The sequence below is a fragment of the Amphiura filiformis genome, chromosome 10, assembly GCF_039555335.1.
Source record: "Amphiura filiformis chromosome 10, Afil_fr2py, whole genome shotgun sequence".
In the NCBI taxonomy this organism is placed as follows: domain Eukaryota; kingdom Metazoa; phylum Echinodermata; class Ophiuroidea; order Amphilepidida; family Amphiuridae; genus Amphiura; species Amphiura filiformis.
This window is the reverse complement of record NC_092637.1, coordinates 16,114,618-16,133,054: the sequence shown is the minus strand read 5'-3', so window position 1 is coordinate 16,133,054 and position 18,437 is coordinate 16,114,618. Positions and strand designations below refer to the sequence as shown.

The following is an 18,437-nucleotide window of genomic DNA, read 5'->3' as shown; positions in this document are numbered from 1 at the left end:
TGACCCGTACCGGAAGCCTTGTAAAAGAGACTGTAGAATGACATCAGCTAGTCAATCAGCTAGTTCAAAGTCACCAGTTTTGATAGCTTATAGTTTCAATGTATGATCGTGCGAAAACCCGAAGAAATTCGGATGTTCTGTTCTCAAGTTATGAAACTGTTTTCTACACTAGTTGTGCCGTAACTTGACAAATATACTTAGTTTTCATGTTCATATATCAAGCTTTTAAGGGGGTCTGAGGGAGTTCAAATATAGTGCAAATGAAAGCAAAACGTTTTTACCTTCCGATTGTGAAACAATTATGTTGGGCCAATTTGGGCCATTTGAGTTACGAGCGAGCAAAATTTACCGGAAGTACTTCGGAATTCAAGCAAAAGTGATGATCAGACAATCTTTTCTAGAGAGAAATTAATTTACGGAATGTATAGGCCCTATATACTTAGTTTAAACAGTTTCTCATAGTTTAGTGTATGATAATCGTGATTTTGGTTGAAGCTTCGGGTCAAATTGATTGAGTGCCATGACGGATATGTCATGTTTTTTAAACTTTTAATTCTGAAGGCCTATTGTCATGAAATCGTATAGGCCGCCTAAATCATCATCATTAAACTTCTCATTGTATAATAAATAATTATCAGTATTTAGGCCTAAATGATTATTAATATTATTAGGAGGCTATCATTTTCTTTGGAGGGAGGGGTTCCAAATATACGGGGGGGGGGGGGAAAGTCATAATTTTTCATGACCAAAATGTAGGAGTCACAAGATGACAACAGATAAGGTGTTTCTTTTTTCAAAAGACTGATTTCTTGATGCAATTTAAGCACTCAATTTTTGGCGAAAATGAGATTTTGATATCAAAATTTTATGAAACATGAGCACTTAATTTCCAATAAGTATAAACTTTATTTTACCCCATTGAAATCAATGGCCAGTGAAACAGACTTCACAATGTAATCAGCTTAGCATAATCAATATAAACCTGAAATTGCCTATTCAACAATAATTGGTCATAACCAACGTAGTACAAAAGAGGCTTGGCTGGATCATTCTCCATTTATTTATATACCTCCATGATCATACTATGCATACCATTGATGCAGACCCTAACATCCAGTTATATTTCAAATGAAAATATGACCGAAGTTCCATGGCAAATTATAATTTCTGACGCTTGTTGACTCTTTCAACCTCTACGATTTATGATACATACTATTTTCAATTATCAAAATATCTTTATTAGGTTTGCAGGAAATGACAGGAAAATACATACAACAATAAAATAAACATGATCAACAATCATCCCTTTTCTAACAAAATCCTAAAACACTCTCCCTAAATAATTATAATTCGAAATAATAACACCTATTCATTTATTCATTATAAACCTCTCGCAAACTGGAATGTGTATGTGGTGAATTGTAATTTTAATAACCGATGGAAACAAACAGGTACTATAATATTATTCAAAATCAAGAATAATATCAAACAAATCCTCCTACTCGAACAGTACACTTAATTTAGGCCCGGGATTTAGGCCTGCATTATGATTATAGACCTAAGGTAAAAATACTTGAAGAGATAACAAGAAACCTTTCGTGCTTGGCCACTGTAGTGCTTGGCTGATCCTTGCTGGATGAAGGTCAATATTGATCTATTATGTGAGTGAAATCAAACACCGTGTCGTCGTTGCTACTCCCATGTAATCGAAGGTCGTAAAAATTAATCCGATAACAATAGAGGGTATTCATTACTACATCATTGATGTGGTTGCTCAATGCTCATGCATAAAATTCTTCCATGGGCTGTTTAGCTTAATCATGTTAATCGGGAAGTGACCTCTTGAAATGATATCATCACAAAGTGAACGATGTTATAACTTGGAGGGCTAACAAACCAACACCGCCAAATTCGACTGACGTGTGTACAACGTGAGAAGCTATGAGGAAATGGAACACTCGTTGTCTGATAATGCATGTGTTTATGGTTAGGATAGCGGTTACTTAGCAGCTCTCGTTCCGCTTGAGTTTATTGAATACACTCTATATATAGTCATCAATATGTCGTTTCCAGTCCCTGGCTGAACTATAGGATTCAGCTATTATTTTTTTAAATAATTCTTTTACCCCACGCAGCTGATTGGGGTGGTTACAGGTCGTTTAAAAACCACTAACCGCGCAATGAGGATATCGAACATAGCCCCCCGCAGGGCTACAAAAAACTGCTAACCGCGAAATATGGATATCCAACTAGTTTGCCCCTCGAAGCTGCAAAAAACCACTCACCGCAAAATATGGATATCCAACTAGTTTGCACCGCAGGGCTACAAAGAACCACAAACCGCGAAATATGGATATCCAACAAGTTTGCCCCGCAGGGCTACAAAGAACTGCTAACCGCGAAATATGGATATCCAACTAGTTTGCCCTCAAAGCTTCAAAAAACCACTCATCGCGAAATATGGATATCCAACTAGTTTGCACCGCAGGGCTACAAAGAACCATTAACCGCGAAATATGGATATCCAACTACTTCGCCTCGCATGGCTACAAAGAACCACTTACCGCGCAATATCTTTTTACCTCAAAAAAAGAATTAATATCTACCAAAACACGTTTCAAAACGTAAAAAGGGCCAAAGTTTAAAAAATCTTTCCTGTGTGTCTTTTCACCCTTTTTTAAACTTAAACATTTATGAAAGTTTCTAAAGACCCATACGAAGTCATCTTTAGGCTACTTGTTTGTTTTCTTAGTTGTCAGTGTTCATTTTGTAGAGTAAATTAATTAATGTTCGTGCTTGATTGAAGTTTTTCCGTAAAGACGTTATAATGTATTTTGATTTAAGCAAAAGTAGCAAATACTCACTTTGTTAAATTCTTCATCGTCTTGTGCGATCCTGCGCCTTATGTACAGATGTAGGGCCTATAATATGTAACAGGTTGACAGACAGTCAATTTGCTAAGTATATATAATACTCTACTACTCTTTATGAACACGCAATATAATGAAACATAAACCTTCAAATGTTTTTGATAATACATAGCCTACGTCATATTGCACCGCTTTCGAACAGTCTTAAACCTAATTGTTGCATGTAGAAATTAGGACTCATTCTTCATGTTCACTTTACTGAATGGGACCAAGTTTAAAAAAGGGTGAAAAGCCACACAGGAAAGATTTTTTAAACTTGGCCCCTTTTTACGTTTGAAACGTGTTTTGGTAGATAATATAATAATCACACCAATCAACCGTGTGTGATAGAGGCTGGATGTTTGCGTTCCACTTTGTACCATTTTCCCGACTGTCGTGCCATGATGAAAGTGTCTTTTTGTCAATGTATCAACTGAGGGTTAGCAGTGCCGTAGATTTCTTTATGACATGGGGGATGGGGTTAGAAAAATTCTTGAAGTATAGTGAATGTTACAAATGTGCGCGATTTACGCTGTAAATTTTGTCATATTGAAGCTAAACTGATGAAATATGGTGCAAAAGTTGAATAAATTAGTTCATATGCTAATTAGGTAAACAAAATATGGAGATAACCAAAAGTATGCTATATAAATTAGAAGGTCCAACGAATCAGAATACGATTCTGTAAATTAATTGAAGGAGGTTAGTGAACATGTACAGTAGTTGGCCTCTAAGTTATTATTAGAACTCTATGACACATACACATGTGATGAGTGCGGCCTGATTATAGTGCAGGGCAATACATTCAAAATGGCGTAAATCCATTGCTATGGTACCGGTAATTAATCCTGCTAAACTACTTCTACGGCGAATAGTTTTTCTCCTGTTGTATACGTAGTATATCATACGCCTAGCATCGACTGTTCATAAGGTCACCGCGCGCATTGCTATGTGAACTCCAATTTAGCGCTCAGCGCTACGCGTTGCCCTTTTTTGCCCATATGTTCATTAAAAAAAAAATTCGCGATCCAATTTTGTCTTTTTTTGCAGTTTTTTTGTACAGATTTCGCCATGATTATAAAACAAACAAACAAATCAATAAAACTATTTATTGTGTATGTAAGTAGGCCTACTATGTTTCTGTTTTTGAATATCAAAAAGTACATGAACATTATGCCTTGGGTTTTGCAATCACGATATTGTGACTATTTAGTCCTATTTTATCCAGTATAGGCCCGGTCCCCCAACTCAACACATTATTATGTTTTGATGGATCCAAGTTGTGATAATATTGGATCCAAAACATAATAATGATAAAATTGATGCTTTACGCCCAATATTTATTGGTCTCGCTATGAGTTGTAAAATATTTTAAAACTCATAGCTCGACCAATAAATATGGGCTCAACCGATCCAATTTTATATCAAAAGATGACAACCATGAGACAAAATTTGGCCAACAACAACCCCTTTTTTGTAGTTTTTAATGACCAGAATTTCAAACACCCCCTTTCAATGATTAGAATTGCAAACACCCCTTATCAATGACACTAAATATTGACATAAAATTTCCGGATTTTCTCAAGTACCCCTTTTATCCTAATTTCGCGGAGAGTGCAATGAAATACCCCTATTTTGCTGATTTCGCTGTCAAATTTCACGGACAGTGCAAATTAAATACCCCCCTATTTTGCCAATTGCGCGGTCCTTGCTACTGGTAAAAAAATTACCCCTTTTCTGCGCAATTTGGTAACTCTCATGGTTGTCAACTTTTGTGTTGACTTGGGGGGCTGGGAGTCATGGGCGTCAATCCCGGGCTGGGGGTTGGGTGGGTGTGGTGTTGGGACAGGGGGACGTGTTTTTTGTTATTTTCAACAACCTTTCGACGATTTAGGCCAATTGTTCCCCCCACTTCAAATAGGGCTTCAACTTTGTCTATACTGCTGTTTTCTTTGTTTTGTTATCAAATTGTTCATTTTAAAACTTAGGTATGAATGATTTATCTTTCACTTTTATCTCTACGCTTTTATCTCACTTACGCTGGGATCACTGAATGGGCCTTTAAATAGCCCTGCATACGGGTATAACAACAACATCAGGGGTGAAAAAACAGGTGACTCAACTCCACTGCATGCATGCATACCTGACTCAGTGAATTGGTCTTTGCTAGAAGGAAGTGAAATTGTAAATTCACAAATTTTACACAATACCTTTTCAGAGTTTAGTGTAAAACGGTGTCAAGTGCATTCATGTATAGGTTACTAAACTGTACAAATGAAATTATATGTGGCCATAGATAATGTGGGGTTTTCCACCGACTATAAATATAAATTTAATTTCAATGAAGAGAAATGCTTCATATTAACAAGTACTTGCTTGAGTGATACATAATGTATGTGACTTAGTAACAAATTGCAGTGAAAGGAACTTGGTATCATTAGTGCACCTAACAAAACACTGGATTGAAATTTGTAACGGTATTTTATCAGAAGTCTGCAAATAATATAAGAAGTGTAGCGACGTATGTGCATTAAGGTGGCATCATTTACAGTGCATCTGAACTACTTATATTCCAACATGATATGATATTGGATTGAAACTTTGCTGTGTAGGAGTATTTATCTGAAGTCTGTAGATAGTGTAAGAAGTGCAGTGACCTGTGTGCATGAAGGTGGTATTATTTCCACAGCATCTGAACTATTTATGTTGCTTATAATCTAACGCAAACCTGGATTGAAGCATTACTTTGTAAACAGCATATATCTGAAGCCTGCAGATAGTGTAAAAAGTTTAGTGACCTTTGTTAATAAAGGTGGCATCATTTACACAGCATCAGAACTACTTTTTACTTTGATTCTAACATAATACCGGATTGGAACATTACTTTGTAATCTGAGCAATTTATCTGAATTCTGCAGATAGTTCAAGAGGTTTAGTGACGTGTGTGCATTTAGGTAGCATCATTTCCACAACATCTTTTAAGTAAAGTATCCTTTACTTTTGACTCCAATGCTGGATTGAAACATAAATTTATAAAAGTGTTTATTTTTCGGGCGGCGCGGTCACTGGACTTTCGCGATTCGTCTTTCTTGCGCCATATGAGATAGTGATCATAGTCTGAGCTAAACATAGTCTGGTAAATAAGAAAAAAGGTCCTACTCGTCGGACTGTCCTAGTCTGCGTAAGCAGTTAGTAAAGTGTGTCCACAGCAGCTCTACTACTAGCACTTGCTGCTTTCACTTTAACAAATACTAGGTCGATACATTACCGTGTCATTTCCATGTTATATATCTGTGATCACTACCTGTGACTCTTGGAGGAACTTTGATTGGAGCTGAGGTTTGAGTGAATATGGCTGGGGATTTTCTTCAAAACCGGCAAGCATTTGTTTCTATTTGCTTGGTATTTGTGATCGTGTTTCTTGAATTGAATAGGAGTGAACAACTTCTTGTTTGGGCAGAAGGAGGGTAAGTAACTTATTATAAACGTACCGGGTGGAGGGGTGGCACTAAAGTATGAATGTGTTTACATTACATGCCACATCATCACCTAAATGAGTGGTTTCCAGTCCATATACTCGCTGGCGCAGGTTTTCTCCGGATTCTCTGGTTTTTCTCCTACACTAAAACTGCATGGACGTTATATTCCGTGATTGTAAAGTTTCGGTATAATTTCCGTATTGAATATGGGGGTAAAATGTACCGAAATAATTTAGATAAAGTATTCTTTTTGTTGCGTTGCGAGGATGTTTGAAATATTTTTCCATGATTGTTTTTTGTTGTTGAAAAACTCGATATAAACAACGGCGCATAGCTTCCATATAAACATCTACCAAAAATTAATTACCCCCTGAATGAATGACCATTATTCCAAAACGGTTAATTGTATACCAAATTTGAGATATGCATTCGAAACATAATTTATTTCTGCGTATTTTGACACATAGTTTGTTGCAATGGTCCCAATATTGATGTCGCAGCATACATGTAAATGAACGTAACCCTAGATCATAGACGGCGGAACCGGGGGGGGGGGGCCAGTGGCCCCTCCACTTTTTTTGACTGGGGGCCTGGCCCCCTACTTTTAACCCATAAAGTGCTGTGTGTGTCATGTCTGGGTGAACATAAATAATCAAATCTCTATTCTAGACCCTAACATGCTTAAGAAAGTGTAAAAAGGATGCACACAATGGCTTCAATTGGACCTTCATTTTGCAAAATTTTCCAACTCCCCTGTTTTAATACAGTGTGTAGGCCTATGGATAAACAAATTCCCCTTTTCGCTTCTGCTTTGGACACCCAACACTAAAAGCAATAATTTATACAATAATAGTGAAAACTTATCCACGAATGGCTTCAATTTGGGCCTTCATTTGACCCATTTTCGGATTTTTCAAACTAAAATTGTTCACAATATAGTGCCAGAATAGTCCACCAAATGGACTCAATTGGACCTTCATTTTCCAAAGGTTTCTCACTTCTGAGGGGGCCACATCCCCCCTCAGACACCCCCCTGCGTCGCGCAAGCGCGACGCGATAGCCGCTTTGCGGCCATTATTTCGAATTTTTACATCACCCTGACTGCCCCCCCACTTTCAAAATGGTTCCGCCGCCCCTGCCCTAGATCCTATTGCCTTGTTTTCAGTATCCGTTGAAGGAAACCTGTTTAGCTCTCATTGGATTATCCTTTTTGTTTCAAGCGATCAAAACATATGATATTCAATAACAATTACGATTATTCACGTGATGTTGAATTATAACATGAAGATTTCAATATTTTTTTCAGACCAATAAGGTCCTAAATGGCCTACAATAGTGCAAGTTGTCCTTTCAGTGGTCAAGTTAGATTCAAAATTTTCCGATTGGAGCTATCATATTTGTGGAGGCGCAATAGACTACGTAACGCATTGTTCCTTTGGGCCGATTTGATTTACCGACAAGCTATTCATCGAGAGGTACCTTTTGTTCAGGACAAAAGGGCTCCGCCATTAAATCGGTTTACCAGGTAGGCAACTATCAATAAGTGATCAAAAGAATGTCATGTGAAAGCACCTTCTCAAGTGAGAGGTACCTTTTGTTCTCATACAACCCACGGTTGTGACTGAGTCTTCGCCAGCACACAAAAGCACACTTTACCGTCAATGTCTGATTATTTTATACCACCCACCTTAATTTAGGCGCCTCATTTAAATAAATTCAATAGAGTTTCTGATCAATTGCCCGTAACAACGTAGAATGGCTGCCAGGTATATAGGTCTATCTGTGTCACTTTCTATAATTCGCAGTATTATGTTGTTATTATGTTGTTATCATGGTTGTAGGCCTATTCAACATGTTCAATAAAGTCAAATGGGTTTCTTAATATCAGGAATATCCATTTGAAAAGCCAGGGGAAAGTGAGGGAGTGATGGAGGGGTCGAGGGGTGAAAAGAGGAGAAGCGGATGGGTGATCGAGATTGGAGGGGAGGGGAGTAAGACAACAAGAAAATGAAAGGGGGGAGGGGAGAGAGGGATCTAGTGACAGGCTCCTTGAGTATAGGTATATGAAAGAATAAGTACAGAGAAAGCAACAGAAAGGAATGAATAAAGAAAATAATAATTATTATTAAAGAAACTAAACATATAACAGCACTAGGCAGCCATTTAATAATGCCAACACCTTTATGCGTTACGTAATTAAAACACCCAGTCAGATGTATTTCGATAACTGGACGTTGTATGTACACTCTCATGAATATTGATTGGCAACATTTTCCAATAAGTCAGCGCTCAAATCGGACACAATAGAACAATAAACCCAATTGTGCGTTAGTGTTACCAACATATGCAACCCTTGGTCTTCCACTTCTTGGTCCACATAAATACTGATTTTGTCATGTTGTAATGTGGGATAAAGTAAACAATGACCACTGATGTGAATAATAATATTTTTTTATTATGAATTATCACATTTGATCCTCTCCAAGAGCATGAAACAAAAGGATAATCCAATGAGAGCGGAAAACATTTCCTTCCATGGACAATGAATACAAGGATTTTGCTGCAACTTTTAAATCTTGGGTTACTCTCATTTAAGGGATCTAGAATGAGCGTTTATGGCGTTTCGACAGTATTTTTTGTGGGACATGAGAGCACCTCATCTCAGACGTATCGATTTGCATTCTGAATACGAAGCATGTCTTTCTGATATCAAATAATTTTCATTTTTTGAAATTCACGATGTAATACAAATTTTATGACAAATTATTAAAATTTGATATCTTTCAAATTTTGATATATAACAGTCCTCGAAATAAATTTTTATAAATCTAATGATATATTCTTAAAGTGTATGTAGCTGGGAGGAAAAGCCGACGATCAATTGAAAATTTTGACCTTTTATATTGAAGATATGGATTTTTTCCCAAAAAGACCAATTGTTTTTGGTGTTTTGGGAAAAAAATCCATATCTTTAATACGAAAGGTCAAAATTGATCGTCGGCTTTTCATCCCACCTACATACACTTTAAGTATAAATCATCAGATTTATAAAATTTACTTCAAGTACTGTTAAATATCAAAAATATCAATTTTTAATGATTTGCCATAAAATGTGTATTACATTGTGAATTTCAAAAAATCAAAATTATTTGATATCAGAAGGACATTCAGAATGCAATTCGATATGTCTGATGTGCTCTAATGTCCCACAATAAATACTGTCCAAACGTTCATACCCCTTCCCTTAAGGGGTGTAATACCCTGATTTTCATCAGTACCCCTCTTCTTTTTTTCTTAGAAATTTATGAAGTACATAAATATATTCATCACCTCATGTCCTGAACTTATAAAATAACTCTACCTATAAAGTACTTTTAAACCATTTTAGTATATCATTTTTGCCCTATATACTTTTTTGTTTACCTGTTACTATGGGATTATAGTAACTCAGTATGTATGCCTCATAACAAAACATAATTTATTCTATTCAAGTAGTACTTGAATAGAATAAATTATATCTTTTGTTATACCATCTTCAGACTGTGATCAACTAGGCATGCTAAAATATCTCTTCCACAATGAATGGTATAGCAAATTTAATACTATATAGCCCCTATCATGTGTTGTTTGGAAAAGAGATTTATATAGGTCAGGTTATAGGTCACATGGTTGAGGGCTAATTTAGGCCATTTTGAACAACATGTAATATATCAACATAGCTATAATGAGGCATCAATTTTGATATTTGGTCTAGTTTGTCTTTTACTGGATATATAATGCTATGATGGATAGAATAACATTTCTTGCACTCATAGAAATGACTTGTTCGCCTTGTTGGCGCAATTCAAAAGGAGTAAGTTTGGACAACTCAAAATAGTGTAAAAGTTGCCAAAACAAAATTCATTTTAGTTATCCGAACTTAAAAATGCTGAAAAAGTTCAAAAAGTTCCGTCAACTAATCAACTTTGTTGGCATTTCTTAAAAAGTTGATGTAAGTCGTTGCGTCAACTTTTTAAGTAATGCCAACTTCTGAATTCAAGTTCAGGGAACTTAGAAAAATAAACAAGGTGCAAAGAACCAATTACTTGAGTTATTGTAACTCAACATGTAAGTTGATGTAACTCGTTCATATTAAGTTACTGGTACTTATTGTTTTAAGTTATTCCAATTTGGTACTTTGTTACTTAATTCACGTAATTGGATCATTTTCTGCACAATTAGCAGTATTCTAATATTTATTTTTGTAATCAGTGCAAAATTTTGTATACTATAGCACACCTCTAGAAAATTATGCTAGGCTAGTTTCATTTTCTGAGTTGTAACAACGCAATAAAGCAAGACTTTAGTGCAAATGAGTGCGACCAACATAATGATATCGAGTCAGCGTTACTCAAAATTGTACGCGTTGGCATTACTCGGAAAGTTGACGCAACGACTTACATCAACTTACTGAGTAATGCCAACGAACAATTTCTATGAGTGTGGGAATGGATGTAAATGGTGAGAACAATTTAGATTGGCTAGTTGAAATGGATTGGACAAAAAAGGTAAAATTGGTACCAAAATCACACAAATGAAGCTTATGAAAAACATGTCGCTAGTTAAAAATACAAAATATAGCTCAACATTGAAAATAGAAGCATTTTACCAGTTCGTTTGTTGATAGGTGTGGAGCACTGAAAATCACGAAGTTCATGAAGTCATCAAGAACCACTTATTCCCATTTTACATATCAACATTATTTCTCTAATGCGTTAGCGACATGTATCCAAAATTTTAACGAAATCCGTTGATAGTAAACTATCCAAAATAAAGTGAATTTAAAACATCGGTGAGGAACCACCTTTTGGCTTCTACATTGTACCTGTAAAGGCATGTAAGTTACATTGATACCGATGCCACCAATAGAACGAGAAGATTTGCCCCTTCATTTTGCACACTACTTTGTCCAATTTTTTTCTCATTTCTCCACATAATAAAAAAAAATGCAATGGGTGTATACGCTGCGACATCAATATTGGGGTCATAATGCGAACAATAAATTCTGCTTTGGACGGATATTCTACATATTTGGCATACAATTAACCATTTTGGAATAATGGTCATTCATTCGGGGGGGGGGGGGTCCTATTTAGCATGATGAATGGGTCCTCGCAAACTGTATATGTGACCGTCCACGGCGAATGAGCCGTAAATTCCTCCCCCGGTCAATTTTGTTTTATTTCGTGTTTAAAAAATAAACATCATAAACTTAAAAATGGTATATCATTTGACTTCAAACGATATCCAGAAGCGGAGTTATGGTTTGTTAAACTTTGCTCCTTCAACAAAATTATAGCTTTTTACGTTTTTACACGTGTCTCTTTTTCCACATTGCTGGCAATAAATATCAAACAGCCATAATTGGCGGTCATTTCAAATCATCCCCAAGTCAATGAGGTTTAAGAAACTTCTCTCATTGTTAATTGTTGGTTATGCATACCTGTACAAAATACAATGCCTGGTTACCCACCACTTGAACAGGATTCAGCAAAAGCAAACAAAGACCAGAGCTATTAAAAGTTCTATAGCCATCTAAGGTAGAAGCTTATTATCCACTTCAACAATAGGATTATTGATTAGTTTTTGACTATCAAAATGAGACGGATGTCGGCCAGCTTAAGTTACCAATGAATACGACCTTCGTACACATTTTACACCGTAACTCAGAATACAACTTAGGGAATTTACGGCTCGTTTGTGCTGCCGGGTCACATATAACGAATATATTTAAACGAGCATAGAAGTATATCTCGCAGAAAAAAGACTCAAAAGCGATCTTTTGACCCAGGACGAATTGGCTAAGATGGACCGCATAATTCAAATATCGTCTTAATGGACAGTGATCGCGAAAGCATGTATCAGTCAGTCGATCGGTAATGCAGTAGATCTGCACAATATGTTTCGTCGCTTTTTTGGCAAACTGTCGTATGACGAACAATTCAGTTTTGAGAAAATCGCATTTAAAGTTTTTCCAATTTTTGAAGACCCACTGGAGAGCACCAAAGTAAAATATGTTTATTATTATCAACGAATATAATCAATAATATATCTGTCTTTGTTCTCAACATAATATAAACTTTTTATTCATTCAGTAATTAGAAGTAATTAATCCGCAAACTCATACGACAGTATGGCAAAATATGCACAATTTGACAACCTACGGTATGTATTAATATATGATACGCCATGTGATACGACAGTATGTCAAAACAATAAGCAATTGCAGTTACACGGTGGCCTATGACGACGTATCATGATACGACTATGATACGACTGTATGCCAAAACACAGAACGAAGATTTAGGGAGTGGGGTGTTACATAAATACATGTCGTATCATACTAATTAGTGCCATATTTCATTAACTAAGTCCATTTAGGTTTCAAAACTTTGTGAATATATAGAGTTTCATTCATAGATTTTGAAAGTTTATAGGGGGCATATAACTCATTTTGCCTAAAAATCGTCATACGACAGTATGCCAAAACAGCGACGGTTTATAAACATCATGTAGTTTTACACGCACAACAAGACATTTTCAAGCCATGCTCAAGGTTGACATCTCGTGGACATCTACTGCTACTGAAACATGTCATAACATAAAAGGAGGATGCTAGAATAACAAAATATTTCTGTAATTCATTTTATCAAAATATTATTTGTATTTTGTGGTCATAGCATCCTCTTTTTATGACATGTTTCAGTAGATATCCACGAAAAAACTTTCAAAAAAAAATTTCAGTGATTCCGTTTAGCGTTTGTGAGTTATGCTTGATTATGCGTATTGCACTGCTCCATAGGCCACTGTGTTGAATTTGAAGATATTTTTGCTAAACGAATTAATCTGCAAGAAAATTTTATGCACAGAAACATTATGTAGCCAGAGGTTTCCAGTGGTATAAAAATCTTAACTTTTTTGTTGAGAAAAGTGGGGGATGAGGCTGTGGATCACGAAATGCCCCTTAAATCTTGGGATCACAAGTTTGTTGTAAAACAAATGAGGGAGTCCTCCTCAACAAATGTTACGATATTGCTGCATGAGGTTAAGGGCTGGGGTATGAACGTTTGGACAGTATTTATTTTGGGACAGAGCACATCAGACATATCGAATTGCATTCTGAATACGAAGAATGTCATTCTGATATCAAATAATTTTGATTATTTGAAATTCGCAATTTAATACACATTTTATGGCAAATCATTAAAAATTGATATTTTTGATATTTAACAGTACTTGAAGTAAACTTTATAAATCTGATGATTGATACTTAAAGTGTATGTAGGTGGGATGAAAAGCCGACGATCAATTGAAAATTTTGACCTTTCGTATTGAAGATATGGATTTTTTTTCCCAAAACACCAAAAAAAATTAGGTCTTTTGGGAAAAAAAATCCATATCTTCAATATGAAAGGTCAAAATTTTCAATTTACTGTCGGCTTTTCCTCCCTGCTACATACACTTTAAGAATATATCATTAGATTTATATAATTTACTTCGAGGACTGTTATATATCAAAAATTTGAAAAATATCAAATTTTTATAATTTGTCATAAAATTTATATTATATTGTGATTTTCAAAAATGAAAATTATTTGATATCAGAAAGACATGCTTCGTATTCAGAATGCAATTCGATAGGTCTGAGGTGCTCTCATGTCCCACAAAAAATACTGTCGAAACGCAATAAACGCTCATTTTAGATCCCTTAACTGACACAACCATACGAAATTGCATTATTTTGTGTTCTAGGAATGAATGGAATAAATCACCTGTTCCCTGCACCAATGTGACGCACATCGACGTGACCCAAGATTCATCAATACTTATCACAGCAAATGTGTCAGATCCATGCAACATATCAGTTTCTGTCCCATCTGAGAAAGGTTTACATCTGGACATCTTGCAAGCATCTAATTGGACTTTGTACGAGTACATCTATGTCACGACAGATGAGCAGGAGAAATGCTGGGATGACAAAGATATTGTAGCCTTCACAGAACATCCTGGACTTTGTAGCATCAGATTCGATAGTAAGAACTTTGAGATAAATGTTAAAGCATCAATATTAATGAATATATCATTGTTGAACCTGAACAAAGATGAAAGAATGAATAAGAACCAAACAACTGAACTAGATAATGAAAACTCTTGTTGTAATAAATCCAGTCTTGAGTACTGTAATATGGTAGAAAGTTACGATAGTGTATTCTATGTGAGGGCACTTAATATATCAATCGATCAACTTCTGGCCAACAATAATGCACTCAACACCACATATAAGGAGCATTATAACTTGAAGATATTAGGTTCTGTACCTGAATATGTATATGTTGTAGAAATGCCTGCAATTCCACCGGAATGCCAAACTCATGTTCACCACAGAAGCTTTGAAGCCCATTGCCCACTGGCCAACATAAGTACTTTTTTGATTTATGAGCAAATCTATGACCCATCTATTCCTTGTGCATTAAATGTCTCAAGACGAAATGCTGTTCACATTTCTTCTGAAGCATTTGAAAGCCTTCACTCAATCCAATACCTACTTTTCTCTCACAACAGGATAGAAACAGTAGATGGAGTATTTCATGGCCTTGAGTCATTGAAAGTGCTTGATCTGTCTGATAATATACTTGAAAGCTTACTAGGTAATGTGTTTTCAGGAATCCTGTCCCTTCAACAACTCTATTTACAGAGAAACATATTGCACACGCTCAGTCCTGGGGTATTTAACAATCTCTTTAGTTTGCAAGTTTTGAATTTAGAACAGAACAAAATAACGTCAGTAGCATCCAGCACACAGAATCTTTCTATATTCAATGATCTCCACAACTTGAAAATATTGAATCTTAATGCAAATCTGCTTTTATCATTAGAGGGAAACTCGTTCCAAACATTGCATCAACTTTGTTTCTTAAATTTGAATAGAAACCAACTGCCTAATTTACCAACAGGAATATTTGAAAGCCAAGAGAATTTGCGTGGATTGTGGCTTGATGATAATGACTTATCAGAGCTGTTACCTCACACATTTCAGCAACTAGAGAACCTATCGATCTTGTCATTACAAAATGATTATCTAACTACCTTGCATGATAATGCATTTGTTGGACTTGGCAATTTGACAGAGTTGAATTTGAACGATAACCTTATAATTAAGCTAAACATTAATGTGTTCAAATATTTAAAAAAGCTATCCGTTCTCCACTTACATGGAAATCAATTAGAAGTGTTGAAATCTGGCTTGTTTGATGATCTTTTGGACTTGGAATCGTTATGGTTACACAACAACTATATCGTGGAGATTCAGCTTGGCTTATTTAAGAGGCTACACAAATTGAGAAGACTATTACTAAATTCAAATTATCTAGAAGTATTGTTGCCAGGTTTATTTGATAGTCTTGGAAATTTGACAGAGTTAGATCTGTCTGACAATATGTTGACAGAGCTTGATGTCAACCTATTCCAAACTTTGCATAAATTGTCTATCTTATCACTGCACACAAATCAGCTGAGACAATTAAAACCTGGCATATTTGACCGTCTTAGTAATTTGACAGAGTTATGGCTGTATGAGAATCACTTGACAGAGCTTGATGGCAACATATTCCAAAGTTTGCAAAAATTGTCTCTCTTAGTGATGCATACAAATCAACTAAAAGACTTAAAACCTGGAATATTTGATAGTCTTAGTAATTTAACACAGTTATGGCTGTCAAAGAATCAACTAACAGAGCTTGATGCCAACATATTCCAAGGTTTGCATAAATTATCTGTCCTATCAATGAAATCAAATCAGCTGAGACAATTGAAACCTGGCATATTTGATAATTGTGTACATTTAACAGAATTATGGCTCTATGAGAATCATTTGACAGAGCTTGATGGCAAAATATTCAATAATTTGAATAAATTGAATATCTTATTACTGCATGAAAATCAACTAAGAGATTTGAAACCTGGCATATTTGATAGTCTTGGCAATTTGACAGATTTGTGGCTTTTTGGGAATCAGTTGACAGAGCTTGATGTCAAAGTATTCCAAAGTTTACATAAACTGCCTAGCTTAGTGCTATATGCAAATCAACTAAGAGAATTAAAATCTGGCATGTTTGATAGTCTTGGCAATTTGACAGAGGTGTGGCTGTATGAGAATCAGTTGACAGCGCTTGATGCCAACATATTCCAACGTTTGTACAAATTGTCTATCTTAGGGCTGCATAAGAATCAACTAAGAGAATTAAAACCTGGTATATTTGATAGTCTTGGTAATTTGACAGAGTTATCTCTGTATGAAAATCACTTGACAGAGCTTGATATCAACCTATTCCAAGGTTTGCATAAATTGTCTATCCTATCACTGTATAACAATTACCTCACTTTAATAAAACCTGATACATTTTATGACCAATCACAGTTGAGTGAACTTCATTTAAATGACAATTCAATTTCAGTTCTTTCCTCTGGACTGTTTTTATCATTACGTGGATTGAAAAGGTTGGAGATAGAGCGCAATAATCTGTCAAATTTACAGCCTGGTGTTTTCAAATCTTTGGGCAACTTGTCACACTTATGGCTTCATTACAATAAGCTAACTCAACTAAGCATGAATGTGTTTCAGGGGTTACTCAATCTAGAGTATCTCACCTTGTCTGGAAATGGCCTGACATATCTTGAGTCTTTCACATTTCAACATTTAGAAAGTCTACTCGTTTTGAAAATGGGTGAAAACAAACTTTTAGAAATACAGAAAGATGCGTTCAAAGGAAATTTACATTTACAATTAGTTGACCTCACGTTTAATCCTCTTGGAAGGTTAACTTATGATTCCTTAAGTGAGTTAGAGAATAACACAACAATATCAGTCGATTCTGAAGCAGTTTGCAAGTGTATCATACATCAAGATAAAGGCCCCCGTTGTGCTGCCAGGAAGGACCTGTCCCCATACTTATCATGTGAACCACTGTTATATAAAGAAGTGATCAGATTGACAGTGTGGCTACTAGGTTTAAGCATAATTGTAGCAAACTCAGTAGTTATATTTTGGGGATGTGTGCAGCTAAGAAAGGAGAAAACAAAAAGAGATGAAGTGAAACAGAAATTACTCATTGTTAACTTGGCTGCTGCGGATCTGCTCATGGGATTATATTTGCTCATTCTTGGTGCAGTTGACAATCACTATGGCACATATTTTCCATTTCATGCTGAAAAATGGAGAACAAGTTTATTATGTAAATTTTCTGCTGTATTATCAGTTTTATCAAGTGAAGCATCTCTATTTTTCTTGACATTGATCAGTTTTGATAGGTTCTGGTCATTAAAGAATATCAGTCGACAAAACTTGCTACATACCCGAATGTCGAGAGTAATTGCGACAGTGGCAATCTGGGCGTTGGCAATTGTACTGAGTACTATACCACTTGGCTTAGATGATGAAGACTTCGAGTTCTCTCAAGTTTGCATTGGGTTACCAATAGCAAGACGTATTAATTTTCATACCGAGAGGGAACCCTTAAATGTTTCTTTAACTGACAGTGATAGAGTAGACAACATCTCATTTCAAACATTAAATGTAACTGGAACCAGTCTAGCACCATATTACTCCATCAGTTTATTTCTTGGAGTCAACTTCTTTTGTTGCGTCAGCGTAGCAATTTGTTATATCTCTATATTTTCTATTATAATATACACACGTACTGTGGCTCATTTGACGATGAATGTCTCCCGTTGGAGAAGAGAAGTGAGAACAGCCTTGAAGATGGGAATTATCGTTATTACGGATTTCGTGTGCTGGATGCCGATAATAATTATTGGAATTCTTGTCCAAACAGAGTATACAGAATTGTCCCCAACAACATACGCATGGGTCATAGCATTTGCTTTACCAATCAATTCAGCCGTTAATCCATTTTTGTACGCTATTGGTCAGTGGATATCAAATTATTATTTAGAAAATAAGAAGAGAACTCAAAGAGAAGACAATATTCCCATGCAAGAAACACGGTTTTGA

The 18,437-nt window shown here is 35.7% G+C and overlaps 1 protein-coding gene across 1 annotated transcript; it reads left to right on the top strand.

Annotated features, from left to right (window-relative positions):
• Positions 1–5,960: 5,960 nt before the first annotated feature.
• On the top strand, positions 5,961–18,437 carry LOC140163231 (uncharacterized). The gene is made up of 2 exons (XM_072186628.1): positions 5,961–6,376; positions 14,180–18,437. The coding sequence occupies exons 1-2, from the start codon at positions 6,261–6,263 to the stop codon at positions 18,435–18,437; spliced, it is 4,374 nt and encodes a 1,457-aa protein (XP_072042729.1). The 5' UTR covers positions 5,961–6,260.